Source organism: Homarus americanus, unplaced genomic scaffold (assembly GCF_018991925.1).
Source record: "Homarus americanus isolate GMGI-L3 unplaced genomic scaffold, GMGI_Hamer_2.0 scaffold25013, whole genome shotgun sequence".
Taxonomy (NCBI): domain Eukaryota; kingdom Metazoa; phylum Arthropoda; class Malacostraca; order Decapoda; family Nephropidae; genus Homarus; species Homarus americanus.
The window spans coordinates 4,696,775-4,713,380 of record NW_024722158.1 but is presented as its reverse complement, the minus strand read 5'-3'; the positions used below and the strand labels follow the sequence as shown (position 1 = coordinate 4,713,380).

The window sequence follows — 16,606 nt, the reverse complement described above, 5'->3', positions numbered from 1 at the left end:
AATATATTTATTTTTCTAAATTTTGTATCTTAAAAATTACGTTCAAAAAATTATTTCCCATATTTTTCTTCTTTTAAAAAAGTATTGATCGATATGCTTTTTTTTCCATTTTTATGGAGAGAGAGAGAGAGAGAAAAAAAAAAAAAAAAAAAAAAATCTTGTGATACGAGACATAAATTTTATAATGTGGAACTTTATTCTATTACGGTTCTGAGGGAAGGAGGAAACAGAAAAGAGAGAGTGTAGGGGCGAGAAGAAGGATGAAGAGCCAAGAAAATGGAGGAAGCGAGGAGGGGGGGAAGGAGGAGGAAGAAGGGGGGTATGAGTGGAAGTGAGAGGAGAGTGTGATGGACTGAGAGAAGGGGAGAGGAACAGAAGGTAAAAGGGAGGGGCTACATCAGGAGGAAGAGGGACGGAGTAATGGAAGGAGGGATGGACGGAGGGGAGGGAGGGAGGGAGGGAGGGAGAGGAGGGAGGGAGGGAGGGGAGGAGGGGGATGGATGGAAGAAAGAGGGAGGGAGAGACAGTGAGAGCTCTCCCTCCCTGCCACCATGATCCTATTACGACTAACGAACCATCCGGGGGTCGATCCAGGAGCTGAAGCTGTGAGACGAGTAAGGGCCCTCTACACCACCGTACCTCTATAACACCACTGTACCTCTGTAGAAGCACCACTGTACTCTATAGCACCACAGTACTTATAACACCACTGTACCTCTGTAGAAGCACCACTGTACCCTATAGCACCACAGTATCTTATAACACCACTGTACCTCTGTAGAAGCACCACAGTACCTCTATAACACCACTGTACCTCTATAACACCACTGTACCTCTATAGCACCACAGTACTTATAACACCACCGTACCTCTGTAGCACCATCACCTCTATAACACCTCTTATAGTCGGTACCATTTTAATATGACTGCTTATGTAACAACAATGGTTTGTGCCATTTTTAGTATCTGTTAGTATCAGAGAGAGAGAGAGAGAGAGAGAGAGAGAGAGAGAGAGAGAGAGAGAGAGAGAGAGAGAGAGAGAGAGAGAGATTACCAGACGGTCTCTCATTTTATATTAACCATTTTATTCGTTCCAACTCACTCAGTAGTCTCAAAAGTGTTAAGTACATAAAGACAAATTTATATTGATAAACATTGAAAGATGAGTTCCCCCTGGTGGCCAAACTCCTCAACTACATAAACATAGACGCTATATTTCACGGTCATTTATACTGACTGTTTTTAGCATTATATCGTCTACAATAACTTAACACAAGGATAGAAAAAGCCTTAATTTAACAATGGGGTAAATATCTGTCAGGTTGTCATATTACAGCAGTTATTCCCCCCACTTAACCCAACCTTAACCTCACCTAACAAAACCCCCTACAAAAAAAAAAAGAATTGCAGAAAGGTCAAATTTTCAGCCTTACACGAACGCTATCTTTGCTTACATCTGTGACGTAGGCTGACTGGCTGCAGAGAGAAACCAATTTAAAGCTGATTAATTTCTAAACCCAAAATAAATGAGTGTGAATAATTTTAATATAGGAGGGACAGTTCTCACGTATTATTTATTATGTTTTTCTCCCAGTTATGACGTCACCAGCCAGCGTTCGTATAGGGGGATTAATTTTGAGATCCGGATTTTGCCTCCATTGGTAAACTAATATCGTGATGTAACCTGAGAATACCTGGATTTTATTTTGATTTTCTGAGTCAGGATTTTTTTTCTCGGATTTGTGCAGCTGTGACGTCCATAACAACACGCGTAAATTAACAGCATCTGGCTTTTCTTTGCACACACAAACACACACACACACACACACACACACACACACACACACACGCACGCACACACCCTTTTTCGGGCTGGGACACGTGACTCAAGGTGATATCACGGCCGCCCACACGTGCTGCCCAGCGTGTAGTGGCTAGCTAACAGCTGAGGTAATATGTGTGTGTGTGTGTGTGTGTGTGTGTGTGTGTGTGTGTGTGTGTGTGTGGTAGTAGTGTGTTTCCACCAAAATAGGCCATACAAACACTGCCAACACACACACACCACAATGATTAATCCACTCTTGAGTGTCCAAAAAATAAACACCACTTGAATGAGCCTGAGGACAGGTCAAATTTCCCCTTGATGGTCCACTTAAGTGTTGTGTACATATCACGTTACTTGAGCGTACAGTAAACACCTTCAATTTAGCGTGTCTCTTGATACTTCACTTAAGAGGTATGTATATTAGGATTACTCTGGGAAATACATACACAGTTACACAGACACATGTACACACACAGCAATACTTATACATACACACATACATATACAGAGACGGAGACAGCTACACTCACACATGCATATATACACAAAGAGACAGAGTTACATACACACATGCACATACAAACAGACACACACACACACACATACATACATATATACAGGAGCACAGACACCAATACATACACTCACACACACACTTTAAAGTATCACCATTTAAAAGGCCCTCATAAGTACCTCCAAATCCCCCCTGAGAGTGACAGATCAAGTCCCTCAAGTACCAGGACGCACTTGAGGGTGTGTTAGAGCACTTCACCACCTCACTAAATCCCAGTAATCCCTTTATACCGTCTCTTTGGCCAGGAGGGATTTATGGGGGATTATCAATACGAGTTGATTACAAATTGTTTATTGATTGGTTCTTTTTTATGTATACTGGGGAGGGAGGGAGGGGGAGAAAGGGGGAAAGGGGAAGGTAAGGAGGGAGGGAGGGAGGAGGAGGAGGAGGAGGAGGAGGGGAAGGAGGAGGGAGGGGAGGGAGGTAAGGAGGAGGGGGAGGAGGGAGGGAGGGGAAGGGAGGAGGAGGGTCGGCAGAGGGGAGAGAAAGGAGAGGTTCAGTGGGAGGGAGGGAAGAAGAAAGGTGCATGGAGACAAAGTGATAGTGGGAAGGAAGGAAGTAGTTGATGAGAGAGAGAGAGAGAGAGAGAGAGAGAGAGAGAGGAGAGAGAGAGATTATGGGTGCATGTGCCCAGCTCCTCCTCTCTCTCCTTACACCCAGATATCATCGTTAATTTAACCTTTGACCAGGCTAATATGAACATACACAAAATGATAATAATTTTCTTTCCATTTATTTTTGGGGGAGGGGAGGGGGAGGGGAGGGGATTGTGGAAAATATTGTTTGTTTTGAAATATTGAAGAAATAATATATTAATTTATTATTATATTCATATATGTTGTATGTTAAGGTTATTGTCATTACTATCATTATTGTCATCACCATCATCATCATCACTATCATGTTCATCGTCATTATCATCATCATCATCATTATCATCATCATTGTCACTATCATGGCCAGGAAAATCATCTTCACTACCCATTCTCACTCACCAACATCCACCACCACCACCACCATCACCGTCACCATCACCGTCACCATCGTCACCATCGCCACCACCATCACCACCATCACCACCACTACCATCACCACCACCGTCACCACCACCACCACCGTCACCACCACCATCACCACCACCACCGTCACCACCACCGTCACCACCACCGTCACCACCACCATCACCACCACCACCACCGTCACCATCACCACTACCACCCTAACACGACTCTGGTCTCTTGACGTAGGGGGCGACGGAGCCTTCAAAAAGGTGAAGAGTGAGGGGGGTATGTGCACCACAGGCCACTCCCCCACGCCCACGCCCACCACCTGCCCCACCCCCGCCCGCAGGAGACATCGCACCACCTTCACACAGGTCAGTTACTGTCCTCTGTCTGTCTGTCTACGCCCGTCCCTCCTGTCTAACCTGCTGACCCTTCTCTTTCTCTCTCTCTGTCTGTCTCTTTCTTGGAACTTCTCTCTCTCTCTCCATCCATTTCTCATTCTCTACCTCTCCTCTCTGATCATCTCCTTCTCTCATGCTCTCTCACTCTCTCTTTCTCTAACGGTATTTGTGTCTCATTCTAATCTCTAGTTCTCTCTTTCTCTCATTCTAGTTGTCTCGCCTCTCTATCTCCTAATCTATTCTCTTTCTCAGTCTTTGTGTGTCTGTCCTTCTGTCTGTCTGTCTGTCTCTTTCTGTCCTGTCTGTCTGTCTCAGCTATAGGTGATGGCAGGAGGGTTAAGGGCAACGTGATGTCAACAAAGCCACAAATTCTCAAAAGTTCCTACGTAAAATAATTCCTTTAACTAACTGTATCACGTTAAATATGGCGCCGAAACTGAACTGAGACTTTACCTAGATATCACTTAAGATCCACAGAGAGAGTAAAATATTGCCGTAGGAATCATTGAGAATAGTAAAGGCTAAAAGCATCATCAACATTGGTTACTGAACAATGACGTCACAGGGAATAAGTGCTCTGATTGGCTTTATTCGCATGACGTCACTGCACGCACTGAAAACACCCTTCTAGTGTCTCTCCCATTTATTCTCCCACCCCTCCTCCTGCACCCTCCAGCCTCCCCCACTTAGCCCGGTGTCCCCCTCCCACAGGAGCAGCTGGCGGAGTTGGAGGCGGCCTTCTCCAAGAGTCACTATCCGGACATCTACTGCAGGGAGGAGCTGGCCAGGAAGACTAAACTCAACGAGGCCAGGATCCAGGTGAGCCAACCCTTGCCCCGTTTTCTATGACTGGTTTCTATTGATGTATGGGTAACTTATCAAGGTCAGTCAACCCTTGCCCCGTTTTCTATGACTGGTTTCTATTGATGTATGAGTAACTTATCAAGGTGAGTCAACCCTTGCCTCGTTTTCTATGACTGGTTTCAAGTGATGTGTAGCTAATATGTTGTCTGAAAGTGGTAGGTCGAAAACACTGTAAATAAATGGTAAATTCTCTAGATAGAAAATAAGATAATATTGTTTATTTATTCTATATCAAAGGTAAGTAATTTTCCATCATAATCTACAGATGTGATCTCTGTCTGTTTATCTAGAAAAACCTTCCACTGTCAGATACCATTAAGAATGTTAGATCGTTAGGATAGGTTAGGTTAGGTTAGGTTCGTGTCCTCTGCTTTCGATAATAATACCAACAACAACAATATTAACAATAGTGATGACAATAATAATGAAAACAACAACAAAAATACGAACAACAAAACTACTGCTAATAAAACCACCATCAACAATAACAATAACAAACAAGCCAGCAGTGTCGTCATAGTTGTCCGTGGTACACATCCAACACTGACCACCCGCCCACGTCACCACCCTACAATAATATAACATGTACGACCCTAATGACCTAACATAACGACGAACAGTGAACCAAATCAACGAACGAACGAATGTAACGTATCGGTGGAGTAGAGTAGAGTAGAGTAGAGTGGAGTGGAGTGGACGGGAGTAGAGTGGAGTGGAGTGGACGGAAGTAGAGTAGAGTGGAGTAGAGTAGAGTGGACAGGAGTAGAGTAGAGTAGAGTAGAGTAGAGTAGAGTAGAGTGGAGTAGAGCAGAGTAGAGTAGAGTAGAGCAGAGTAAGTAAGTAGGTGAGTGGGTGGACGGAGTAAGTAGAGTGGAGTAAGTAGAGTGGACAGGAGTAGTGGGAGAGTAGTGGGAGTGAGAGTGAGTGAGTGAGAGTAGAGGTAGAGTAAGTAGAGTGGTTGGACGGGAGTGAGGTGGACAGGAGTAGACTGGACATCACCTGGAGGTTAATACTCTTGCTTTTTAAGTGGATTTGTGATTAATGAATGTGGTTACCTGTATTGGGAAATGAAGTAACATACAGCGTAAGCTCAAACCTGTGGCCATGATGTGATGTTACTTGTGGTTCTGCAGTGTGTGTGTGTGTGTGTGTGTGTGTGTGTGTGTGTGTGTGTGTGTGTGTGTGTGTGTGTGTGTGTGTGTGTGTGTGTGAGCAAATATATAAACAAAAATAATAATACAAATAACACAAAAAAAATAAAAATAAAAGTTAAAAAAAGTAAAAATAAAAAATAAGTAAAAAAATAGACCAAAATTAATTATTAAAACGTTATAATTAAACCAGGAAAAATAATAAATATAACTAAACAACACTGTAATTAAACCAAGGGAAAAAATAATATTACGTTAAGAAAATTCTCATTAGACAATAACATGATTTGAAGATGCCCCCCCCATCTTCTCTCCCACACACACACACACACACTCTTCCTTCAACACACACACACACACACACACACACACACACACACACACACACACTCTTCCTCTCTCACACACACACACACACACTTCCTTCCAACACACACACACACACACACACACACACACACACACACACACACACACACACTCTCTCTTACTACGATAACTCAACACACAAAGACTATTATAACCTAACAATATTAGTTCTATGTAAGAAATTATCATAACCTAATCACCACAATTCAACGTGAAATAAGAAGGGGAAAAAACGAAGCCAGAATTACCCCACCGACTGATAATTTTATGTTAAATGACCAGACACTTGTATATGTCTCCTAATGCTGTACTGGATAATGGGGGGGAGAAGAGGAGGAAGGTGATAATGGGGGAGGAGGAAGAGGAGGAAGGTGATAATGGGGAGGAGGAGGAGGAGGAAGGTGATAATGGGGGAGGAGGAAGGAGGAAGGTGATAATGGGGAGGAGGAAGGGGAGGAAGGTGATAATGGGAGGAAAGGTGATAATGGGGAGGAGGAAGGGGGAGGAAGGTGATAATGGGGAGGAGGAAGGGGAGGAAGTTGTTAATGGAGGAAGAGGAAGAGGAGGCAGGGGAGGATGTTGATAATGTGGGAGGAAGAGAAAGAAGTTGGTAATATATTTTTCCATCTTCCTTTTCATTTTGTCTTTTTCTTCTTATTTTTTTTCCACTCTCATTCTCTTTGTGTTGTTGTTATTCTTCCTTCTTCTCCTTCCTCCTATTTATCGTTACATCCAAAATAAGACCGTGGTCCTTAAATACCTCCAAATATGACGTCATGGACCTTAAATACCCCCAAATATGACGTCATGGTCCTTAAATATTCCCCAAATATGACGTCATGGTCCTAAATACCTCCAAATATGACGTCATGGTCCTTAAATACCTCCAAATATGACGTCATGCTCCTTAAATACCCCCAAATATGACGTAATTTTCTTCAATTAACCACTAATTTGATCTCCAACTCTTCAAATGTCTCCAAAATTCAGGTTTCCAGTCCTCCAAGTGTCTCCATGTCCCCTCTTCCCTACCCTCCTCACCCCTCCACTACCCTTTTCTCCGTTCCCTTTACCTTCCCTTACATTCCTTAACCCTACCTTCCACCTATCTTCACTTTCTTCCCACCCTTTCCCTCCTCTCCTCTCCATTTCCTTTCCTCTTCCCTCCCGTGCCCCCTATTACTCTCCACCCCCCTCTCTCTAAAACCTTCCCACCCCTCTCTCCTCAATAAAAAGCCTCAATGGTTATACAACACGAAAGGTAATGTGGATCATCCGTCTGTAATTAGGTCACAGGTAACCTCAACACCTCCCCTTTCACCCCACCTCACCTTTCATCCCCACTTCACCCCACTTCCCCCCCTCAATTAAGACATAAATAAACAAAACTATAATTATTATCTTAATGACTTTAACAGAAGATATGTCGGCAAAGCTCTGTCTTTGGGGGAGGGGGAGAAGAGGGAGGGGAGGTAGGGAAGGGGAGGAGGAGGGGAGGGGGAGGTGGAGGAGAAGGGGGAGGGGAGAGGAGGGAGGGGAAGGGAAGGGGGAGGTGAGGAGGGAGGGAAGGAAGGGGGGAGGTGAGGAGAGGAGGGGATGGGAAGGGGGAGAAAGAAGGGGAGTTGGATTATAATATGATTTTCCTCTCCTCCTCTCACCACCACCACCACTTCTAAAACAAAACCTAACCCCACCTCCCCCCATCATCACATCTAAGAACAAAATCTTTCCTAAAACACTCTCCCTTCCCCCAGGACAAAACCCCTCCTCCCCACAAAAACCCCTTCCTCCTCCTTCCCACAAAACCCCCACCTCCCCCCCACACACAACCCCCCTCCCCGCTAGTGAGTAAGGCACATATCCTGCTTTTCATAATCGGGTTTGAGTGTCGCTCGGTTTATCATAATCATGTTTAGAGATCCGCCGAGAAAAATCACCTTTTGTCCCGGTGTGGCTTATTAAGTTTGCCTCCTAGCCTGTTGTTATACTTTCAAATGGGCGACAAAACTTCCCAACAAAAATCGTGGATGCAATTTTTTTTTTTTTTTGGACTCGTTGTTGTATTTTCAGGTGTGATGTGGATGAAGGAGAGGGGGAGGTGGAAGGGGGTGGAAGGGGAGGAGAGGGTTTGGGGATGATGGGGGTGGTAGGTCCCTCCTCCTTCCTTCCTCTCTTCGCCCCCTCCTTCCTGTTGTTACTCCTGGGATGTTGTTTGGTTGTTGTTACCTGTTTTACACCACACACACACACACACACACACACACACACACACACACACACACACAGGAACACGGGAGGAGGGGGGTGAGCTAGTGGAAGAAGGGGAGAGGGGAAGCTGAGGAAGAGAGAGGCAGGTAGGGAGGTGAGGGAGGGAGGTGAATGAGTTGAGTTGAAGGAGAGAGAGAGAAGAGAGAAAAAAAAAAGAAGTGGAGAGGACATGGAGGAAGACAAAGAGCAGTGGCGAGTTCTCACGATATAAAACTGGGACGTTGTCTCGTAGATGCTGGACCAGGGACGGTGTGTGTGTGTGTTCATTATGTACTAACACAAAACACGAGTTAAGTTTAGGTTAGGTGGGTCATTGGACGTGTGGTTAGAGACGCCCTAAGGGGAGGTGATACAAGGTCATAATTTTTATTTTCTCAACCCTAAATAATTACTATATAACTTACCTTACATAAACTTAATTAACGTATCTACAACAGGTAAACTTGACCTTAATTAACGTATCTATAACAGGTAAAGTTGCCCTTAACTACTCTACATTAGGTCAAAGAAACATCGCTCATATTTTACCTGAACGTAGAGGTGGTTCTTAGGGTGTCGTCATAGGTCCATTGTTCCTCATCTGGTGGAAACAAGAAAATTGATAAATGAATAAATGTGGAGAGAGAAGGAGAGAAATGAAATAACAAGATGAAAACGAAGAACAGAATGGAAAAGAAGTGAAAAATATGATGAAAGAAAGAACAGGAAGTGGTAGAAAATTTACAGAATAAGAAAACGAAAAGATATGATGATGATGATGATGATGATGATGATGATGATGATGGAGAACAAGAACAATAAGGGAGAAGGTGAGATATGAGGGGCGAGGATAAGGAGACAGACAGACAGACAGACAGAGACATTTATCGGATCCAAACTAGCAGTAAATTTGGGTACAGAGGAAGTGAATAAAAAGTGGGAGGAAGAGGAAGAGGACAGAGACAGAGAGAAAGAAGTGGGGTGAGGGGAAGGAAGGAAGGAGGGAGGAGGGAGGAAGGCGAACAGGGGCATCCACCAGAAGATAAAAGAGGGAAAAGGAATAATAAAGGAGGAGAGGAGGAGGGAGGAGGACAAGAGAAAAAGAAAGAATGGAATGGAGAGTGAAGGAAACAGGAAGGAGGGTTAGAAGGAAGGGAGGAAAGAAGAAAATATACGAGAACACTGAGGGAAGAGAGAGGGAAGCAGACAGACAGACAGCAAGAGCGAGAGGGAGAGGATGGCTGGAGGGAAGACCTAGGGAGGAGGAATGATGGTAGGAGGAGGGAGGGGAGGGGAGACTTGGATAAGCAGCTCCGCCAGCCAGCGTGATTTCCATTTTCTTTCATTTTCCAATTACGCCATTTTCCAGGCCTCGTCGATGGCGCCGCGGGAACCCTCTCTCTCAGTCTTTGGAAATTCATATCATATTTTCAAGCCCACCATTTTTACTCCCTGCTCCTCCTCCCCGCAAACAATAGACGCAAACAATAGACTAACACAAATAATAGACACAAACAATAGATTCTGATGTAGGATGGCGAGACAAATATATAACACTTATATTATATAGCGAGGGTTATCAAGATCGTGTTTGTTTACATAGTTGGATTGGATATCGTCTCACGAGTAATTTATATCGTTTAGTGATTTACAATATTTTAATTACCTGTTTTTTTCATTAATATTAAGTTTAAATAAAAAAAAATAATGTAAAAAGCATAAGAAAAATATATGGTATTAATTGTGATGAAAAGCGCGGGATATAACCTTAGACTCCTTGCACTCTTTCACAATTCCTCAAACACACCAAAAAGTTAATTAATATCGTATAATTCACAATATGATAAAGAAGGTTAAGATAAACGTATATAAATAAAGGTTGGTGTTGTCATACAGCTGGTGCCCATTGTTTACCTTCTGAGAGCACTCGTCGCGGGGACCAATTAGTATCGTATCTAAGAACAGCATCTCTAATCATCATAGTTTTAACCTCAATAAACCAGTAAAACATACATTATCATTTTTGGTTTAGATATTTAAAGTTAAATCATTATTCTTGTTTTTGGTTCTTGTTAAAACTCAATAAATATAAACCAATAATTAAAAAAATTCACATAATTTAAAAAAAAAATCTAAAGTGATAATTAAAACAATATTTTTGTCTTTAATCCCTGGAAAAAAAGTCAATTATTGTAAGGATCACCTGATGATTAGCGCCCCCCCAGTTTAGGCGAGGTTAGATTAGGTGAGGTGAGGTGAATGTTAAGTGAGGTGAATGTTACTTTAGGTGAATGTTAAATGAGGTGAATGTTAGGTGAGGTGAATGTTACTTTAGGTGAATGTTAGGTGAGGTGAATGTTAGGTGAGGTGAATGTTATGCCAGGTTAGATTAATATTAAGGCAAAATAAGCTAGAGGTTAATCTGCAGGTGATTTTCTTACCTGGGGGTTAAAACAGACAGACAGAAAAAGAGAGAGAGAGAGAGAGAGAGAGAGAGAGAGAGAGAGAGAGAGAGAGAGAGAATTCCACCTTTAAGACCGTAAACAACAACAACAACAAAAATAATCCCCAAACGACAACAAAGACAAAACAAACTCATCTCACCAAGGTTACCAACAACACCACAAAAAAAGGAGTTAGATGAAAGAAATAAGAAAGAAAAGGAAAGAATAAAATAAAATAAAGCAGGCGAGTTAGTAACGAAGAAGATGGCACAGGAAGAGGGGTAGGAGGGAGGGAGGGGGGGAGAGAGGTGGGAGGGTAGGGTGGTAAGGGGGTGGGAGGGAGGGGGGGTGAAGGCGCCTCACTCGGGTATTATCGTGCATCAGGCAGCCAGCGTCTCATCAAGCGCTGAGCGACGTACAAAATGCTAATACGTAATGTATATGTAAATTTTTACCCGCTCCGTCCTTTTTACAAGCCGAGAGAAAAGCCAGTGTTCATTTTTCTATGATAATTTGGTTGGTGCACACACAATGAAAAAGACAGATAATGGCGCGCTTGTCTTCTTCCAGGGCGTCTCTGGCTGGCTGAGGGGGAGGGTGGGAGGGGGCGTGGAAGCGAGGCGAAGGAAGGGAGGGAAGAGGGTGAGAGGAAGGGAGTGAGGGGGAGGAGAGAGGGATGGAGAAGGTGAGGAAAGGAGGGATGAATTGTGCGTGGAAGCAAGGCGGAGAGAGAGTGTGGGAGGGGAAGGGAAGGGAGGTAGGAAAGAATGTGGAGGCAGCAAGGTGAAAGGAGGAGTGGGAAGTGGAGAGAGGGAAGAAGAGGAGGGATGAAAGAAGTGAAGGAAAAGACAGAGAAAGAGAGAACGAAGGAAAGGAGGATGGAGAAGGAAGGAAGCTGAGGGTGACGAAGGGATAGAAGAAAAGATAAAGGAAGAAAGGAAGGAAGGATGGAAGGATGAAAGGAAGGAAGGATGGAAGGAAGGAAGGACGGAAGGAAATCTTGGGTGGGAATGAATTCACATGTATAATACATTCTGAATGACAGTACGACTTAATATAACAACGATTTTCACCTTCTTTCTTGACACGCACGCCGGAGGTACTGCCACTCACACACACTGGTACTGTCACTCACGGTCACTCACACACTGGTACTGTCACTCACACACACTGGTACATAGACGACCTCCACACAGATGGTCCGGAATAAGGTGGAGGTGGTGGTGGTGATGGTGGTAGTGGTGGAGGTGGTGATAATGGTAGTGGTGGTGGTGGTGATGATGGTGGTAGTGGTGGAGGTGGTGATAATGGTGGTGGTAGTAGTAGTAGTAGTGGTGGAGGTGGTGCTGGTAGTGGTGGAGACGGTGGTAGTGGTGGTGATGATAATGGTGGTGAAGGTGGTGCTTGACCCTCTCCACATCTCACCAGCTGTTGTGTAGCGAGGCGTCACCAGCTGACTGCAGGTGACAGGTAATTGACAGCCACGGCCTCTCCCGTCACATTTCCTCCCGTTTTTTACCATAAGGAAGCGAGTTCAAAGTTTTCCTTTGTCTTCAGCGCCATTGACTTCTTTTCTTCTTTCTTGATTTTCTTTCTTCTTTGTCTACGATTCTTTCTTTCTTTTTGTCTTTAAAGTTATAGATTTTAATTGATTGTTTTATTTCCTGTTTTTATTTTTCATCACCGATAAATCGTTTAATTTGTCGTATATAAAAATATTCGTGTTTATCAAATCACCCTAACACTAAATCAACCCAACCCAACCAAACCCAACCAAACCTAACCTAACCTAACCTAACCTCATCTCCTCAAATAGTGTTAGGGTGATTAATCTTCAGGTGAAATAAGCTAGGGTGGAGATTCTTCAGGTAAACTACATAATGGGTTATTTTTATCGATATATCCAGCACATAACACCACCGCTTAGATCTTTACGAGGCTGTGGGGGTTTACGGGACAACAGTATTACCACAACACAGAGAGCAGGAGAGGACCTTTGATGTGTAAGATATTCAATATACGATCTAAACACCCTTCCTAACATGATATCTATTGGGTTAGGTTAGGTTAGTCTTAGGTTAGCGTTAGCATAGTGTTAGGATAGTGTTAGGTTAGCTTTGTGTTAGGATAGTGTTAGGTTAGATTAGGTTAGATTAGGTTAGCTTAGTGTTAGGTTAGGTGCATCTTGGCGAGCACATTATGAACACTAAATATCAAACAAACCTGATCCCCTAACGTTTGTCTTTGGCCAGTGTGGGGTGTGGGTCGGTAGGGGGTGTGGGTCGGGAGGGGTAGGGGGTGGGTCGGGAGGGGTTGGGGTGTGGGCCGGGAGGGTAGGGGGTGTGGGTCGAGGTAGGGGGTGGGTCGGGAGGGGTAGGGGGTGTGGGTCGGGAGGGGTAGGGGGTGTGGGTCGGGAGGGGTAGGGGGGGTGGGTCGGAGGGGTAGGGGTGTGGCCGGAGGGGTAGGGTGGTCGGGAGGTAGGGGTGGGTCGGGAGGGGTAGGGGTTTGGGTCGGGAGGGGTTGGGGGTGTGGGTCGGGAGGGGTGGGGGTGTGGGTCGGGCAGGGGTGATGGGTGGGTGAGACACGAACAACAACACACTCCCTACGGCTTACGTCATAGAGTAAAGTAAATCAGGGTTGCATTTACCGTAGAGTTTACTGAGAAATGTTGATGCTGTTGAGGACGGAATTTAACGAACTATTTCCACATTACACACACACACACACACACACACACTTTCACCATTAATACCATAACACTATCAAAACATCAGCATACTAGCTTCATCACTATACTACCACACCACATCACCATCATAACCCACATCACTACACCTCAGCCACTGCCAAAACCATCCCTGCACCATCACCATCCCTGCACCATCACCATACCTGTACCATCACCACCATACCATCACCATCCCCGCGCCATCACCATACCTGCACCAACACCATCCCTGCACCATCACCATATACCATCACCATACACCATCACCACCATACCTGCACCATCACATCCAATTTATACAATCTTTCTGGCTGGATCGAGTTGGACAAAAAAATACAATAAAAGAATGTGAATCGGAATTGACAAATCGTTGCAATTGTGTGTGTGTGTGTGTGTGTGTGTGTGTGTGTGTGTGTGTGTGTGTGTGTGTGTGTGTGTGTGTGTGTGTGTGTGTGTGTGTGTGTGTGTGTGTGGTGTGTGTGTGTGTGTGTGTGTGTGTGTGTGTGTGTGTGTGTGTGTGTGTGTGTGTGTGTGTGTGTGTGTGTGTGTGGGATCATGTACGCTAATGATAATCGGGTTCGCTATCACACAATAATCAGATCCCTTTATATTACTCAATTGTCCCAATAACTGGCTCCGCTAAAATACGATCGGTAAAGGTGGGTGAAGTGGGTGGGTGGGTGGGTGGGTGGGTGGGTGGGTGGGTGGAGGGTGGGTGGGTGGGTGGAGGGGTGGGGTGGTGGGTGGAGGGAGGGATGGTAAGGGGTGGATTGAGTGCCGTTTGTACCTCGTGAATGACAAAATGATCTGAATATTGTTTAGCTTCAGTCTCTTCTACTGATCTCTCACCTCCTCACACCAACCCAACCCCCTAATCCTCCCCCATCCATCTCACCTGCCTCCCCCTATCCACATCTATTCCCCCATCCTCCAACAGAATGTTAAATTTGTCTCCATACCCAAAATAATGATTGTCTCCAAAAGGGAAATAATTATCTCCAGAAATTACTTAATGTCTCCAAGAGCTATTTAATGTCTCCAAGAGCTAGAGTGCTCAGCTACAGACAGTGTCTCTTTAGGTCATCAAATCACTCTTGATCAATAGTTAGTGGAAAGGTGTGGCCAGATTAGCTCGCTGCCCTGCCTTCCTCCTCTTTATTCTCCTCCCTTTCTTCCTCCTCTTCTTCTTCTCCCTCCTTTCATTCGTTCTCCTTCTACTTCGTCTTTCTTTCTCTTCATGGGGCATCTCCCCCCCACTTCCCTCCAAGACATTCCAACCCCCTACCTACTCTCCCCACCTCCCTCCAAAACATAACCCCTTCCTTCCCTCCCCACCCTCCCAGAGAGACATTCCTGGGAGGTGGACCAGCAGAGCGGGCCGCCTCAAATGTGGTTATGGGTGAAATCAAGGATGCCAAAGTGGTTTATTTGTTTGCCGGGCAGATCTTGAGCGGGCCAACCCACCCGGTAAATTGCTCCTTATTGATTCAATATATGGATGCGGAGACGTCTAGTGCCACGCGCTGGTGCTGCTGCAACGGCTGGAGGAGGAGGAGGAGGTGGGATGTGGTGCAGAGCCTGGTTGAGGAGGAGGAGGGATGTGGTGCAAAGCCTGGTTGAGGAGGAGGAGGGATGTGGTGCAGAGCCTGGTTGAGGAGGTGAAAACATCTAGGTGAAGGTGCAAGGGTCGGCCGAGGAGCAGGAATAAGTACAAGACCAACAACAAATACGTCATACACAACAACAAGTGGTTCCTTACGGTCAAAACACAGCCATAACACCTCCACTATACTACACCCACTACACACACCCTCATGCTCTCTACACAATACACATTAAATACAAGCACACTTATACACAGACCAGTATCTACCCTTCCCTTCCTTCCTTCCTCATTTCTACCTTTCCCCCTTCATATCCCTCCCTCTCCCTTCCCTCCTAACTCTATTCTCCCCCTCACACCATCTACCTTCCCTTTCACCTCTTCCCTTGCCCTCTCACTCCCTCTCATCACCTCACGCCCCTCCAACGCCGCCCTCATTAACACAGGCTTCTCTCACCTCCTCCTAACCCTCACACCCTCTCTCACTACCCCTCTCTCTCCCAATCACCTCACCTCTCACCCCTCTCTCGCTCCTCCACGCCTCCTTCATTAACACGAGAACCACTCACCCCTCCCTCTCTATCATTTCCACACCCCTCTCCTTCCTTCCCTCCGTGCCCTCTCAACACACCTCTCACCTCCCCTTTCTTAAACCCATCTCTCCACCCCTCCTCTCCCCTATACCTCTCTCCGTTTCCCTCCCTACACCCCTCTCCTCGCTCCTTTCACCTCTCCTACACACTTCCCCACTCCTCTTCTCCCCACACCTCTCTCCGTTTCTCCCTACACCCCTCTCCCCCTCCTACCACCTCTCCCCCTCCCCCCTTACTCACCCCTTTTCCCCCTCCCTACACACGATGACAAACATGTTGATTTCGTCTCCCGTGTCTTTTTTTGCAGAATTATTCACAATTTTATATCATTCCCGTATACGTGGCAGCCAAAATTATCCTAAAATTGCCCCCAATTCTATTTAATTTCCCCAGGTATCAAATTACACATTACAGCCACACTCACACACCTGAAAAAATATATATTATGTCATGTTTGTTTTTGGTGTTTGTGTGTTTTGTTTGCCTGTCTAAGTGTTTATGTGTATGTTTGTATGTGTGTTTATCTCTCTGTGTATTTACCTGTCTGGCCGTGTGTGATTTTGTCTGTCTGTTTGTTTGTTTGTGTATATATTCGTCTGTCTGTCTGTCTATCTATAAGTGTTTGTGTGTTTGTTTATTAAAGCATACGTCTGTCTTTAAAATCCCTCACCTACGACATAGTCTTGGTGTAACTTGTCGGCCATTTTGGATATGTCAAAGGCAACCACATAGTCTCAGCATAATTTGGCGGCCACTTTGGATAAGTTAAAGGCGGTCTTATAGTCTCAGCATAATTTGTCGGC

General features: G+C 45.0%; 1 protein-coding gene across 1 annotated transcript in view; it reads left to right on the top strand.

Annotated features, from left to right (window-relative positions):
- The window catches only part of LOC121862130 (homeobox protein unc-42-like), a 75,861-nt gene that overhangs the window by 13,289 nt on the left and 45,966 nt on the right, over window positions 1-16,606 (top strand). Inside the window, exons 2-3 of the mRNA XM_042360143.1 lie at window positions 3,647-3,774; window positions 4,516-4,623. Coding sequence (XP_042216077.1) covers window positions 3,647-3,774; window positions 4,516-4,623 — 236 coding nt within the window. The remainder of the gene's footprint in view (window positions 1-3,646; window positions 3,775-4,515; window positions 4,624-16,606) is intronic.